Raw genomic sequence first — 14,887 nt, forward strand, 5'->3', positions numbered from 1 at the left:
AAAGTAGAACATATTTGAAACAGCTTTCACTTTTTGATATAAGCTCCCAAACTAAATAGCTTTAAAGACTTTTAAAGGTTTTATCTTTTACTAAATTATTTTCAAATATATACTTTAAATAGAAGACATTTTTCAAAGTTGGCGCTTAATACCCAAACAGCTGTTTCAGCGTCTGCGCATGACACTTATCGATAACCGATTTCATTCGATTCCAATTGGCATTCTTCTAATTGATGAATTAAGTAAATAATGGATATATCCGCGCCACCAAACAAACGTGCTCGTAAATCACCCAATCTGGATGAAGACATCACTGGTATTCGGGCCATCCTCTCCGATGAGTTCGACGAAGAGATTGCGCTCATCAAGGCGCACAGTTGCGAGTTGGAGACGAAACAGCAGCTCCAGGCGGTCATCCAGGAGCTCGCACAGAAATTGCCCCACTTTCAGCACCTAAAGCGCGTCCAGGATCGCAGCGTGCTCATTTGTCCCAGCTCAGAGATCGGAGTGTCTCAAAGCCTGGAACAACACCTTGAACAGTTCTCCTTTTCGGAGCACGTACTCCGTGCTTTGTGCCAGGGAGTCCGGGTGGTGGAGGTGCCGGAACGGATGCCCCGACTGCGGGTGCAGTACGAGAAGACCCTTAAGCACTGGCCTTGCAAGTTTCACCCTAATCACTACTCGGAGTCACTGAGGAATGGCAGCAACTTCAGCTCCGCACAACGCAGATTTCACAAAAGGATCGGGCAATTGCTTGTGAGACTCTCGCGGGATATCAATGACAATCGGCCGGTGGGCATCTGCGTGGATCCGCGACAACCCAGCATAGTGTCTATTGCTGGAACTGCCGAAGGTTGTAGGCCCCACGAGCACTGCTGCATGATGCTCGTCGATTTTGTGGCTCGCAGTCAAGAAGGAGGAGCCACAAATCCGGAGGTTACATTTACCGAAGATTCCAAGGAGGATACCACTCTGCGGGGTATTCCTAAAGCCTACTACGATTACCTGATGAACAATGAAGACTACAAAGACCTGACATTCGGAGCGGAAAAGTCGAGAGAATGTAAAAAAGTGAACGCAGATCAAGGAGCAGATAACCTGGCCAAATTCGGACCCTATCTGTGTACCGGCTACGATATCTATCTGCTGCAGGAACCCTGCCTTATGTGCTCCATGGCCCTGGTACATAGCAGAGCGAAAAGAGTATTTTTCGTTAAGAACTCTGACAACGGAGCTCTAGCCACGAGATTCCAGCTGCATTCGGTGCGGGAACTCAACCATCACTACGAAGTGTTCCAGTTCACAACCAAGGAGGACGCAGACTTGACGTAACGTTTAACAAACCTTTGTTTTAATAAATGACTTATAGGATATCTTCGATTTTCGGTGTTGTTTTGGCCGTCGACTGGCGGGTGGGCGTGGACAGAAGACCCAGCAAATGACAATCTGCCTCCAGAATGGTAATGTCCTTGGACGAACCCAGGAACTTGGTGGACAACTCCAAATCCTTGATGCGCAGTCGAACTCGGGCTCCTCGCACATAGTCGCTGAAGTAGGAATAGTGGTTAATTGGATAAAGAGACAGGAGATTGTATTGAACTCACCTGGCATTGCGAGTTGGACGACTGCAGACGCAGTGGAACTTCCAGCCAAAGTCTATGTAGAGATCATCGCCCACTACATGAAAGATCTTACCACTGACCACTTTGCCCTCGGCGTTGCCCAGCTGCTCCAGAAATCAACAGGTTATTACATAAACAAAGGGATTACTTTAATAGAATACCCACATCTATCAACTTGGAGTTGCGCAGCAGGGAGGCGAAGGTCTGGTTGTCTTCCGGCAGCTGTGGTGGCGTGGCTGGTGCCGTGTACTTGTCGAAGGCACGGGCGAATCCTCCCTTGCTGCTGTTAGTCTCCGCCGTTTCCGTATTCACAGCGGGAGTAGCTCCCTCCGCCGGTTTTTCTGTGTCAGCGCTGATAAATCGAATGGCCATTGGCATTCGGGAACGACAGGTTAATGAAGCCATCGGTACACTGGACCTGATCAGTTTTTGCAACAGCGACATGGTTTTAATTTAATATTTCTTAAAAATATCCACAAGAAGACCAAAACCAAGTGGAAAACCAAAGAAGAAGAGTAGTACCGATAGACTGCTAATCGATTATTAGCAGCTGCGCCGGCTCATCACTAATCGAATTTTACAAAAAACACGCTGCCGGCATTTATTTTGATATTACGAAATCGGTTGTAAGACGTAGGTAATTACAATTAAACAAGCAAAATGATCCAGCAACAGCGTCAAAAAATCGAGGCCGCGGTGACGGAGATGATCGACGACATGGACAAGACGCACCTGCGCAAAATGCAGGTAAGTGGAGTTCGCTTCTAGGGAATATCCCGAAACTGACTTGCTTTTCACGAAATTCCAGAATGAGATGCATTTGTGTGCGGCCAAGTGCTGCCAGGATGGAACCTCCAGCGTGGACAGTGTCCAAAGATGTGTGGATCGATGCTCCGCGCCCATGACGAGGGCACAGAACTACGTTCAACACGAATTGGGCGAGTTCCAGGGCAGACTGCAGCGTTGCGTCATGGTTAGTATCCATTGCACCCACTTGTTGCACTGGTGGCTCTAGGAATATTTCACATGCTCCACTTTCGCAGCAATGCAACGACGATGTGAAGGTGAAAATGCCGCCCAATCCCAATGAGGATCAGATAGCCAAGTACACCGACCAATTCGAGCGCTGTGCCATCCAGTGTGTGGACAAACATGTGGGCCTCATTCCCGGCATGATGAAGACCATGAAGGCTGTGCTCTCCAAGGGACCCGAGAGCATTCCCCAAGTCTAGCTCAACCTCCATTTACATCATAATTAGTTGTTGAATTCGTTTATTTTATAACCGTGCAATGAGTCCCACATCTGGAGTCATTTCAAATTTTGCTTTTAAGAATACAGAACAAAAATTACCTTATTAATTGTTGAAAGTCTTAAGTAGCAACCACTAACTGTTGTGCTAACAATCTTTGGAAGAATGCCATGTTTTGCCATCAGTTAAAAAAATAAACATACTTTGTACACCGAAAACTGTCAATTCAACATTTAGTTTTGTTCTTTCGAAATTGTTCAAATTTTAAATTGAAATGGTGGAGCAACAGAAAAAGCGCTTGGAGGGCGCCATCAGCGACATGATCGAGGACATGTACCGCACACACTTGCGCAGAATGCAGGTGAGTGTGTGGCCTCCACTTGCCTACTATGCATTTCCGGTAAGAACGATGTTTTCAAGTCTACGATGCACCGCTGTGCCGCCCGCTGCTGCGACGATGATCGTGGGACGCTGGAGAGCGTACAGAACTGCATCGAGAAGTGCGCCGGCCCGCTGATGGATGCCCAGGATTTCTTGCAGCACGAGCTGGGCCAGTTCCAGAATCGACTTCAAAACTGCGTCAGGGTAGGAGCTTAAACTTAAATTATAAATGCTTTGTATTGGAGTGAGATATCCTTTCTTTAATACGATTTCCAATCCGCAGGATTGCAACAGCGATGCGCGGTCCCAACTGCCCAGCAATCCGAGTGACCGGGACATGTCTCGATCCCAACACATGTTTGAGAGTTGCACGAACACCTGTGTGGACAAACACATAAACCTGATACCAGGTCTGCTCAAGTCGATCAAGCAAACTCTGGACAGGGGTCCGCCGAAAAGATCACGCAACATGGATGCCTGACGGGGATGCAATTCAGGAGCACGTCCAAGCAGTTGTCAATGGTTCACTTATTTATTGAATATTTTTGGTACAGCTAACACTTAAAGTACACTAATCGCAACTGTGATCCGGGATAGCCAATGGAATGGAATGAGAACTTATCAGCGCCAACGTGGCCCTTGCTCGCCATATTTGATAGCTCAGCTCCCGGATCTTCTTAGGCCCTAGCTCATTAAATATCTAGTAATAAAGATTCTTAGTAATATGCAACAATACGAGAGGCTATATTTTGAGGATCTTGATGGATCTACTGCTCGTTCTGCTTCGTCCTCACGCCGTACTTGCTCCAGAAGGTGACCTTGGCGGTGGTCTTCTTCAGGTTGTCCTGGAATACGGAGCACGTGTCGAAGGGAGGACAGTAAAGGTGAAGGGAGACGGAGGTGTCCGAATGGCTGGGGTTCTCCACGCGATGCAGGCCCAGATTGTCTATGGATAACAAAACGAAACAAAAAGTAAGTATAGGAATACCAAATTTTTCAAGTTTCTAGTTTCCTCACCATTTATGTAGGCCACATCATTGACGGCGATTGGTGTCTCCCCAATCTCCACCAGCTCTCGGCTATCGATTTCGCCATCGGGATGATGGGACCGGCCGTTGTCCCTGGCAGATCTATTGGGATACTCATAGCGTTTCTCACGCAGATCCCCTTTTAGCATCTTCATGAAGCAATGGGAATCGGCATGGTCGTGCACCGAGGAGCCGTGTCCTTCGCCCCAGCACAGAATCAGCAGATTGAACTTTCCATTGCCAGCATCCACGAGATTCCGCGTATAGGTGTAACGATCGAACTTGGCATATTTGCGCCACTCACGAGGATTGGACTTGTAGCTGAGCATAAGGTGATTCACCATCTCGATGTTAACATAGTTGGACTCGAATTCCCGGTGAAGGGCGGCCACCAAGTCCGATAGGGAATTCACCTCCGGTCCGTATTTCAGGGGTTTCTCCAGCGCCTGATAGAAGTTGGTGGCCTGACGCAGGTACTTCTCCTGGTCAACCTGCTCGATCTCGGAGTCGATCTTGGACAGGGCCATTTTGGGCTTGCTCTGATTGACCTAGGTTGCGAAAAGGGAAGCGGAAGTTAGAGTGGTTGTGCATCAGTTGAGGCTGAAGGGCGTGGAAAACTACCTATAAAGTCTACAAAGATCACTGCTCAATTGATTTAGATGAATTACGTTGTAAAGTCGATGATCGCTGATAATAGCTGGTATTGGTATATATATATATATGAATATTCCGATTCGTTGCTGTTGCAAATGATTGAATTGTTTCGTCTGACCGCACACGCTCCACCTCGGATCGCAAAATTCGAACTGAATTCTGGAGATTTCGCTCTCCTGTCCAGGCTGCATAATCAGCTCGGATCGGACGTAAATCGGAGGCGCATGTCCAAAGCAATAACAAAAACAAGAAGTCGCCGGCGATAACCGTCCATCCAACTTATCAATAGCAAATTTTGCCAATACCCTCGGCTAGGCTATATACACGTATTTCTAAGTAGATGATAGATCGAATGTTGCCAGGAGAGGCTCAACAGATGTGCCTGAATTTGTGACAAGAGGTTAACGGCGATCTAATGGGATCGCTTGGCAAATAAAAAACAAATTTATTCCACAATATATTCTGGAGCCAAAAAAAAATATTTATATAATATACAAATCGATAACTGATAGCTGGTTGAATCTGGATGCTGACGCATTTGCTTTCAAGTTCTGCGGGCCTCACCAGCAGGGATTTTCCCTCAAATTCATTGGAAAAAAGAAACGTGACTTTCTCTAGTTCTGGAATATGGTTAACCGAAACACTTCAAGATACTTTTTGTTTCGAAAAATGATTGCCTACTTTCAGGTTCGTTGCAGATTTCTCTTAATTGCCTGCCATTTGTCAGCAAATCAGTTGAGTCTTTGTTACTCAGGAAGTTAATTAGTTACTAACACACTGACCTACTTTCTCCATTAAATGCTGAACAAAGAAAAGGGTTCTGCCATTGTTTCTCCTAACACGATATGAATTAAACTCATAAATAAATTATATAACTTCAGGTGAAAACTCGAAATAAAGAAAACACTTAAACTTGAGTGTCAACTTGCATTATAAGTAATAACTTTTTTACGATCCACATGCAATGTTGTTAAATCTTTTCCCCTTGGTGCCACATGAAGGTATTTCGTTTTGGTATTTGAAAAATGTTTTGCAATGGCCAAAAAGCATAAACTGCCAAGCTGGCAGCCAACTTTCGCAACAGGTTAAGGCCAATAGCAAAGTCATAGCAAAAACTAAAAGCTGCGAACTGCCATTTGTGTAAATATTATGCGAACAATTAGCTTGGAAAATTGGTGAAAAGTCGCTGCCAATTTTCGAAACAGTTCAGCAAACTACAATTAAAATTTGATTTTCGTACAGTTTTAGCAAGGAAAGTAATTTGAATTATAAAGGACTTACCATTTTGTTTGAATTGTTGGAATTTCTCTCTTAGCTATGGCAACTGAAGATTATTTTTTGAACTTGAAATTCACTTTTTAAAAACACTTTTGATTTCAGGACTTGGTATTGCACTTTTTCGACTTTTCACTGGGTAGTTGCCACTTGGATGCGCGTCGCCGAGCTTATGTGCCCGTTTTGGGTATCTTTCACCAATTTATGAAGATCTTGGCCAGCAAACCCCGGTTAACCACTCAAAACGCAATTCGAGTGACAAAAAGCGACGCTGGCAGAGGCATCGCCGCTCGAATGGCATTTTGAGCGCTTTTTGGGGCGGCGAGCCAAACTCAAAGCGGCTTCACGCGCTCCAACTTGGCTTGTTGTTGTTTGCTCAGTTGGCCAGGCCCGAAATTTATGCTACCACCACTACCACCACCGCCATGTCGATCCGAGGTTGAGCGGCCAGATATATTTCAATACATTTCTCCCCCCATCCAACTATTAATTATGGAGTCGTGCCGTTTTTTTTTCTTCTTTCTCGGCCGATCTTTTTTCTTGTTTGCTTTTCTGGCCAAGAGAAATGGCCGGGAGCCTTTTGTCATAGCTAGTGGATGAAATTCTCCAGCTCCATTTTGGCCTGGGCTCAAAATGATGAAAGGCTGACTCTATCATCAAATCGCTTGGAAACGCACACGAATTGTGTGTCAAGTACTGGTTGCCAATATTTGTTCAGCTCAAAACACTTGGCATAAAACCATTTTGATATATTAGAGTGGTAAATTTTTATTAAAACCATTTAATGAAAATGTCGAACATTTTATATTCCTTGACTAAAAATATAATTTTAACTTTACATATTTCTTTAAATTATAACAATTGTTAGCGTATTTCTAGGATGTCATTTATTTTTACCCAGATATCATCGCCAAATTAACATATGCGATTAGTTCGTGGCTTTCTAACCAGGTTTATTCAACTTTGAACTATTCTTTTCGCATACCTGGCCCACTATGTAAATCATTTGCATATTCCCAAAACCATTTTATACGAACATTAATCTTTGTTTGCGTGTTTTCGCCTTGAATAATGCAGCTAATAACAAATTCAATGATCGATTCGGAATTGAAAACAATATTTTGGTATTTGTCAACCAAAAAATGGGAATTCTCAGATCAGAACAATATTTTCGCCTATAAATGAGTGCTCTTATCAGCAGAAACACGTTTTGTACAAACAAACAAAGGTTAAAAAGGAAATACATTTGTTCCCGTACTTAATCAATTTTATTACAAATTTCAATAGTAGATTCACAATTTTCAATGGTAAATTCACACTTTTCTTATGCCTATTTTTTACATCAATTTCATTTCGATGATTCACAATTTGCTTAATGACTAGATAAAATAAAAGAATTGAAGTACACACATTTTTGGTATAGACATTGAACTCTAAATGCTGCAGAAAATTAAAGCCACAATAAGCTGAATTTCATATATAAGATTTTTTGCTTTGAAGACAAAACTTGGGGCCTAATCTTCGTCGCTATTGGACATGTCGAATTCTTCATCATCAAAATCGATAATCTGTGCAAAAAAAATTAATTTTTGTAATTATCTCATTTCGAATAAACACAAAAAATAAACTAACCTCGCTGTTTAACCGCTTAAATTCGGAGATACCAGTCAAATCCTCCAGATACTTGGCGGTTTCAAAAGTTTTAAAGAGGAAAGCATGACCGTCTTTTTTATAATGATTTAGGACGGCCTATTATATTTTAAAAAAGTATTTAACAATTTTGGAAATGATATTAAATGATAGACAATGCTTACCACTGAACAGGCTATACACTGCGCAAACTTTTGGGTAGCGGGCAAGATATTCTCGTAATTGCACAGCATTCCGCGGATGGAGTGAGGCAAAATTCCCAGCAGACCCTCCGGCACCTTTTCTACCGCCTCCTCCGACTTGCCACGCCCACTCTGTGCGTAGTAGGCGGGTGCCAGCTCCTTTCGAGGATGCTGCAGCAAAGCCACCAACAATTCCACCGCATAGCTAGCCGCAATGTTGGATACTCCGGGTCGTGTCACGGTGCACTGTTGATCCAACGTGCGGTCTTTGAGCGACTACAAATGGAATAGAACGAAATGCAATGAGTATTTGTATCCAAATTTGTACGTACATGTTTATAAAGCGCGTCTATAAGAGACTTTTTTGTCAAAGCTTATACAGAGTTTTTTTCAGTGCGATTTGGAGCACATTCGACGCCGGTGCAGTAGTACGATCACGAGCTTTTGAAAGCTTTTTAGTGTCCACAAACACATGCTCCGCGCAAACAAAGATGACGCCTTCGGGCGAGAACAAAACAAATAGCAGCGCTTAAAAACCAAAAACACAAAGTATAGAAACTTCGGCATTTGTATCGGTTACTTGAGCAACTCGCCGCTCCGCCCACCACTGATTAGATAAAGTTTTGGCGTTCGGGAGAGCCGGAGAACTCCGGACTCTCCCACGGAACTATAAAATACATTTTGTGCTTGCTTGTTTAGTTCAAAGGCGATAGCTAGTTCAATTGGTAATTGCAGGAAGGAATCATGTTGACCGAATTCGCTGGCAATCTATCGCATCCGCTGGAGTTTGGTCATGTTCTGGAGGTCGTGGCCAAGACCATCGATGGAGCAGCCAGGTAAGCGTTGTCCGGCATTAGTGTAAGACCGCTGTTCCGTTTTCTGACTAATTACTTGTCAAATTGGGCTTCTTATCAGTACGTGACTAATCGATTATGATCATTTGGTTCGGTTAGGTTCCACATTAACCTCTGCACGGCCAAGAGCATGGTCGATCCGAACGCGGATATTGGGCTACGCTTCTCATGCTATTTTCGCAACGATGTGATCGTTCGAAATTCCCGGATAAACGGCGCCTGGGGCGAGGAGGAGACCCATGTCCTGGACCCCAACACCCTGCCCAATCCCATTGTCAGTGGCGAGTTCTTTTTGGTCTACATCCTTTGTTGCGAGGACAGCTTTGCCATCTCTATAAATAGCCGAGAGTTTTGCAGATTCCGCTACCGCATGCCGTTGGCATCAATTCGTGCTCTGGAGATACGTGATCAGATCCAAGTCATTAAGCAGGTCGATCATCGCACTGTGTTTCCCAATCCTTGGCCAGCCGTTCACGCCTCGGACTACTTTAAGGCGTTCAGTAACGATCAGCCAATTTTGTTTAGTCCGGGTCATGTGATCGTCCTAACAGCGCGGTGCTTCGAGAACAAAAAGGGACAGTTCATAATCAAGTTCATGGAATCGGATACCAAGCGCGAGGAGCTACACTTCAGTGTACGTTTCGATGAGAAGGCAGTAGTGCGCAATTCCATGAACAAAAATTTTGAGTAAGTTAACTTTATAATGCCGTACCTCTTTGGGCGTTAACTAATTCTTTTTACAGTTTCGGCACCGAGGAGCGTCATGGAGGCTTTCCCTTCGTCTTTAATCAGCAATTTAAGCTGGCGCTTGCGTTTACAGAACGCGAGGTTTTGACTGCCGTTGACGGTTATAACTTCTTCAGCTACACCTGGCGCACACCCAATGCCATGATGAATCTAGTGGGCTTCAAGGTGACCAGCATAAATGGCCTGGTGGTGCAGATAACTGGTGTGGATCACCTGCAGACGGGGGATCCCACGTGCGCTGGCTTCGAAAAATATTCCCGCCATGATTACGAATGTGTTTAGTAACCATTTTAACCCAACTAATGAAGTCTGAAAATACAAATGCTATCTTTAACTATACAAAAAATGGGACTTACATTTCCGGGGGCCGTAACATCGTTACAAAAGTAGCAACCTAATTGATCGCCATTAATGCACTTAAGTCCTTCGATTTCTTGGCCATCATCGCCTGCCTCCTTACGCGTAGTGCCATGTCGCATTACCAGATAACTATCAAAGCCCAATGCTGCATTGATGACAATCTAAAAGGGGAAAATATTAGGTACATCTCTTCTGAAAGGTGAGTATATGATTGTTCCTACTTTTTCCTTTGCCGCTCCTAGCAGGGTGGGCAGCCAACGGCTTTCGCGCGAATCCGTGAGCAAAAAGATGACATCATGGTCCTGCACAAGCTTTTCGATAACCTCCAAATGTTCCTTCGTCTGGACTACAAGCGATTCACCTATAGTATGCCCAGGCATAGGAATCTCCAGCACATAACCCGCCGTTTCCGCAGACGGATTGATATCCTTCAATCTCTGTGCAGCTGTAGTCGCCTTCATCCGATTACCCGCCACAGCATCTGCATGCGTGTAGAGATTCTGACGCACTGGATTAGAGAACCCAACCTTTCCGCTGTCCAAAAGGCTTATGTGCTTAAATCCCCAGGACTATAAATTAAAAATTAGTTATCAGGCCAGTTAAATGGTTTTGAATAAAAACACACCAGCATATTTCTAGCTACAGCGCAACCTAAAGTACCAGCTCCAAAAAGCAGGCATTTTGTTTGGGAGATGATTTCAAGATTGAGATCGGGAACTAGACGCCACTTCATTAGTTTCAGGTTGAGGTTTACAGAGTTCTCAGCGAGTCTAAAGAAAAAACAGTGTTAATTTATAAATAATAAACAAGTTACTTTCAACTGTCGTGATATCTAACACTAAGGACACACCTCAGTGAACTGATAGTTCTTATCATTTAAGTCTATAGCTATTAGCTTACTTGGCTGGATCCATGCTGTCCCTCATGCACACCATTCTTGGCCCCATTTTGCCATTTTTATTTAGCTCCCAGCCCACGAACTTAATATCTTCACTTTGGCTAAGATCGCATGCTTCGGTCTGAATCACCTGCCATACAAGGCTGTCATCGATGTTCATTTGTTGATTTTGTCGCAGGCCAAGAAACTTCAGGGGTTTTCCAACAAAAGAGGGACTGTAATAGACCGACAATTGTGTGTACTGATATCATTAGATTATATTCCTACCTACCATTGCTGAAACAGAAAGGCAGCATAGTTTCGCATTATCCAAGCTGGATGCTCATACTCGCTGGGATCGGCAAACCCAAAATAACAGAACTCGACTTCCTTTTCGTCAAGAGAACTCAAACTACGTGCTTCGACAACATTCTTCTCCACATTAGCATACAGAATGAAGAAGTTCTGTGACTCAGTGGGTAGGGCCTTTAGGGCCGTTATATAGCTATTGCTGTTGGCTAAGTCCCGCAGTTTTTGGACGGCGCCCTGAAGCTTTAAGGTGGGCGTAAGCGGGCACGGAAAAGCAAACCAATAGTAGTAGCTGTGACACTTTAAATCGGCGAAGGAGAGAACAAAGAACCGGGTCAATAGACTGGGATCTCTCAAGGCGCCACCACTGCACATATCAGCCAGCAGTTCCTTGCCCTCATCGACCAGCAGTTGTAATTTGTCCAGGGCCTTGAACTCTTCGATTGTGTTCTTATTGTAGATGGTGCCTATAGCGCAATGGCTGAATTTTGGTGGCTGTGCCGTTCTGGAATGTGGGTGGTCAAACGCTGGTTTCATCAAATTCGCCGTATTTAAGCTCACCTGTTGTAGGCCGTGTAGTCCACTTCCAAAAGGCATCCACTTGCATTACGGTTTGTGTAGTGTCCAGTAATGGAGCGTTTCGAGTCGGACAGGCGATCGTGGTCTAGCTTAAGCTCCGCTAGTTTGTGCCAGAAAGTGGGCGACACAAAGGACTCCCACGGAGCAAATTGCAAAATAATCTCCTTTTCCGTACTCATGTTTTGCATAGGGCGTTGTTTACGTTCAAAAGTTTGGCTGCAAATAATAAACAAAGCTCTCGATGGCGATAAGCCAAAAACAAAAAAACTTATCGATAAGTACAGTTCTCCATGCTTAAGTCGGAAACTCGATTTTTTTTGGCTTACTAAAAGACATACTCTAACTTCATAAATGTTTGAGCCTCAAGAATAAATAAAAATGTTAAGTAACAATAAAACTATAATAATTTTAAAAGTGTAGTTTATTGTCAAGTTCCACTGTAGTTATTGGAAGTGAGATTGTTAGCCGCACTGCTATATGGTCACACCAGCACATACACTGCTGACGAAGATTGACCAAAACAGAGACCGAAAGTGATCCAAATAAATTGAAAATGGATTTGCAGCAGCTGGAGAAGCAGGCTCGCCAGGCAGCGCTCAAGGACATTCAGAACATGCTGCAGCGACCAGGCCAGCTTGAGAAGGTGGAACAATATCGCCATCGTATCGCCCGGAAGAAGGCCTCCGTGGAGGCGCTCCTCAAGACTGGGATGCAAGGACAGCTGGACGGGGTCAGGGTGGGACTGAAGCAGTTGGAGACCTGCATGCAGGACGTGCGCGAGGTAAGGCGTCGGATGGACGAGGTGGAGCGCCTGCTGAGGGGCGTTCCCGAGATCTACGACGCTTTGGAAGTTGTGCGGGAGGAAAACACAAAGCACTCCCAGTACGCCACCGCCATGGAGAATCTGAAGCACATCTTCAACGTAGATGCCAGCGTACAAAAGACGATGGCGCTGATCGAGGACGACAAACTGCTCAATGCCCACCAGTGCTTGGCGGATCTGGAGAACTCACGGGATGATCTTCTCTACGAGCTGCACAAGCAGCCGAAGCAGCATGCGTCCGACAAGATCACCCTAAAACGGCACTTCGAGAAAGTGGACACCGTGTCCCAGGAGCTGGAGAAAAAGCTGCGTCTCATTCTTAGCCGTACGCTGAACACTCTCCGGAAGAAGCCCACCATCATCGTTACCGCCCTACGTATCATAGAGCGGGAAGAGAAAAACGACCAGTTTGCGCTGCAGCAGCAAAAGGTCACCGGATTCCTGCCGCCTGGAAGACCAAAGGCTTGGCGACGCATGATCATGGACGTGCTACAGCAGTCGGTGGTAACGCGCATAGAGGGATCTAAGCTGGAGGAGCGCGCTGATAACAAGATGTGGTTAGTACGAGACCTGGAGATATTGCGCCAAATCATTCTGGAGGATCTGCGCGTAGTGAAGTCCCTTTGTGTGCCCTGTTTCCCGCCTCACTACGACATTTTCGGCGAATACGTCAAGTTCTATCACGAAGGACTTTCTAGCTATGTAAGTAATCGTCAATCATTAAAATGAATCAATGTTTTTATGACACTAATTTATAACTAATTCCCAGCTTGACAACATTGTGCGCTCTGGCTTGGAGGGCAATGAATATGTATCAATGATGGCTTGGGTTACACACACCTATCCCGGCGTGGAGCTGATGTCCCATCCGGATCTAAATGTGGATGTACACCGACAGATAGGTACTCTGCTGCGTCCGGAACATCTCAAAGCGCTGGAGGATGAGTATCTGCAAAATATGCAGAGAAACTTCCAAGAATGGATGACCAAGGCCGCAGAAACGGAGAAGCAGGAGTGGTTTACTGAGACGGTGCCCGATCAGGATGAGGAGTACTACCACACTTCAGCGCCTGTCATCATATTCCAAATGATCGACCAGCATCTGCAGGTGACCAACACAATTCATCAGGAACTGACGTTCAAGGCGCTGGTAATGAGCATTCAGCAGGTGGAGATCTTTGGCCAGACATACCTAAAGAACGTAATCGAGCTGAAGGAACACCATTTCCGCAATCGGGATCAGATCAAATACTTCACTCACTACATCATCACCATCGTGAATAACAGTCAGCAAATGGTTGAGCTCGCGCAGCAGATGAAACAACTCTACTGGCCCAAGTCGCGTACTGAGCACTATGAGGATTTCGAACGTTTGCTTGCCACATTCCAGCGGATCCGCGCTCATGCCGCCAGTTACTTGCTGGAGGAAGCCTTCCTGGACATGGAGTGTCACTTTAACGACCTATTCACCGCCAAGTGGCTGTCCAGTAACATTGCCGTGGACACCATTTGTGTAACGCTGGACGATTACTTTCAGGACTATAACCACCTGCGACCCAATAACTTCGAAATGGTCATCAACGAGGCCCAGAAGCTGCTGGCAAAGCGGTACATCAGGGCCCTGCTATCCAAGCGACTGTCCAAGCCACGGGCCGAGTGCGATGCCATTACGCGAAAAATCAAGACCGAAGCCAAGCGGTTTAAGCTCTTCTTTGAGAAAATCGCCCCGAAAATTTCCCTCAGCGACTCTCCATTGGATCTTATATCCACGCTATCGGCACTGCTTAGCTCGGATATCGAACTGCTCGTCTTGGACCTGCACACCTTGCTGGGCAGCTATCCGTCTCTGAACGAGGACCACCTGGTACGGCTCTTTTACATTCGCAACGATGTGAAGGCGGCCGAGGTGCGAGAGAAGGTGCAGGATGCCATGAAGTCGAAGAAGGCAATGGTCAGCATCGCGAAGCAGGATTGCATCTTCAAGGAGATCGTGTTCAGTGACAAGCTGTGGTAGACCCTGGAATACCCTTCCCAACCCATTCCTTTCCTTTCCTTTCTGTTCAGTATCGTATTTACTCTTAAGCTGGGATTGTAATATTATTGTGCTTTATCAACAAATAAATTATTGTATAAATAGTCACAGAAGTTCTAAGGAAAGTAAGAATATCCATCGTTTCAATACATATATGCATCGTTATTTTTGAAAGGTTCTGTGATACTGTTTTCTTAGAATAGATCTTTGGCCGTTTAATAGCTAGAGTGCTATCACTGTCGGCGGGTGTAGTGTTGTAACGGT

At 45.1% G+C, this 14,887-nt stretch overlaps 8 protein-coding genes across 8 annotated transcripts; 5 read left to right on the forward strand and 3 right to left on the reverse strand.

Annotated features, from left to right (window-relative positions):
• The first annotated feature begins 218 nt into the window (after positions 1-218).
• Positions 219-1,380, forward strand: LOC6609816 (probable inactive tRNA-specific adenosine deaminase-like protein 3). Its single transcript, XM_002034434.2, has one exon. It carries the CDS (start codon positions 250-252, stop codon positions 1,330-1,332), a length of 1,083 nt encoding a protein of 360 aa, XP_002034470.1. The 5' UTR covers positions 219-249; the 3' UTR covers positions 1,333-1,380.
• On the reverse strand, positions 1,330-2,136 carry LOC6609817 (28S ribosomal protein S28, mitochondrial). Its single transcript, XM_032715565.1, has 3 exons — positions 1,788-2,136; positions 1,605-1,726; positions 1,330-1,547 (listed from the first exon to the last, which is right to left on the reverse strand). The coding sequence occupies exons 1-3, from the start codon at positions 2,064-2,066 to the stop codon at positions 1,364-1,366; spliced, it is 585 nt and encodes a 194-aa protein (XP_032571456.1). The 5' UTR covers positions 2,067-2,136; the 3' UTR covers positions 1,330-1,363.
• Positions 2,137-2,189: 53 nt separating this feature from the next.
• On the forward strand, positions 2,190-3,090 carry LOC6609819 (protein FAM136A). The gene is made up of 3 exons (XM_002034437.2): positions 2,190-2,369; positions 2,431-2,595; positions 2,666-3,090. Exons 1-3 carry the CDS (start codon positions 2,283-2,285, stop codon positions 2,852-2,854), a joined length of 441 nt encoding a protein of 146 aa, XP_002034473.1. The 5' UTR covers positions 2,190-2,282; the 3' UTR covers positions 2,855-3,090.
• An 18-nt stretch (positions 3,091-3,108) lies between these two features.
• On the forward strand, positions 3,109-3,755 carry LOC6609820 (protein FAM136A). Its single transcript, XM_002034438.2, has 3 exons — positions 3,109-3,233; positions 3,293-3,457; positions 3,537-3,755. Exons 1-3 carry the CDS (start codon positions 3,147-3,149, stop codon positions 3,732-3,734), a joined length of 450 nt encoding a protein of 149 aa, XP_002034474.1. The 5' UTR covers positions 3,109-3,146; the 3' UTR covers positions 3,735-3,755.
• Positions 3,756-3,771: 16 nt separating this feature from the next.
• On the reverse strand, positions 3,772-5,089 carry LOC6609821 (cysteine dioxygenase type 1). Its single transcript, XM_002034439.2, has 3 exons — positions 4,903-5,089; positions 4,271-4,829; positions 3,772-4,199 (listed from the first exon to the last, which is right to left on the reverse strand). Exons 2-3 carry the CDS (start codon positions 4,806-4,808, stop codon positions 4,021-4,023), a joined length of 717 nt encoding a protein of 238 aa, XP_002034475.1. The 5' UTR covers positions 4,809-4,829; positions 4,903-5,089; the 3' UTR covers positions 3,772-4,020.
• A 2,366-nt stretch (positions 5,090-7,455) lies between these two features.
• On the reverse strand, positions 7,456-11,993 carry LOC6609822 (ubiquitin-like modifier-activating enzyme ATG7). The gene is made up of 9 exons (XM_002034440.2): positions 11,751-11,993; positions 11,173-11,694; positions 10,904-11,116; positions 10,629-10,773; positions 10,225-10,572; positions 10,000-10,164; positions 8,025-8,318; positions 7,843-7,959; positions 7,456-7,778 (listed from the first exon to the last, which is right to left on the reverse strand). The coding sequence occupies exons 1-9, from the start codon at positions 11,954-11,956 to the stop codon at positions 7,725-7,727; spliced, it is 2,064 nt and encodes a 687-aa protein (XP_002034476.2). The 5' UTR covers positions 11,957-11,993; the 3' UTR covers positions 7,456-7,724.
• LOC6609823 (32 kDa beta-galactoside-binding lectin) lies at positions 8,530-9,965 on the forward strand. The gene is made up of 3 exons (XM_002034441.2): positions 8,530-8,878; positions 8,996-9,583; positions 9,640-9,965. Exons 1-3 carry the CDS (start codon positions 8,787-8,789, stop codon positions 9,923-9,925), a joined length of 966 nt encoding a protein of 321 aa, XP_002034477.1. The 5' UTR covers positions 8,530-8,786; the 3' UTR covers positions 9,926-9,965.
• Positions 11,994-12,243: 250 nt separating the features above from the next.
• LOC6609824 (exocyst complex component 3) lies at positions 12,244-14,736 on the forward strand. The gene is made up of 2 exons (XM_002034442.2): positions 12,244-13,293; positions 13,361-14,736. Exons 1-2 carry the CDS (start codon positions 12,322-12,324, stop codon positions 14,603-14,605), a joined length of 2,217 nt encoding a protein of 738 aa, XP_002034478.1. The 5' UTR covers positions 12,244-12,321; the 3' UTR covers positions 14,606-14,736.
• Positions 14,737-14,887: the final 151 nt, after the last annotated feature.

Source organism: Drosophila sechellia, chromosome 2R, assembly GCF_004382195.2.
Source record: "Drosophila sechellia strain sech25 chromosome 2R, ASM438219v1, whole genome shotgun sequence".
In the NCBI taxonomy this organism is placed as follows: Eukaryota; Metazoa; Arthropoda; class Insecta; order Diptera; family Drosophilidae; genus Drosophila; species Drosophila sechellia.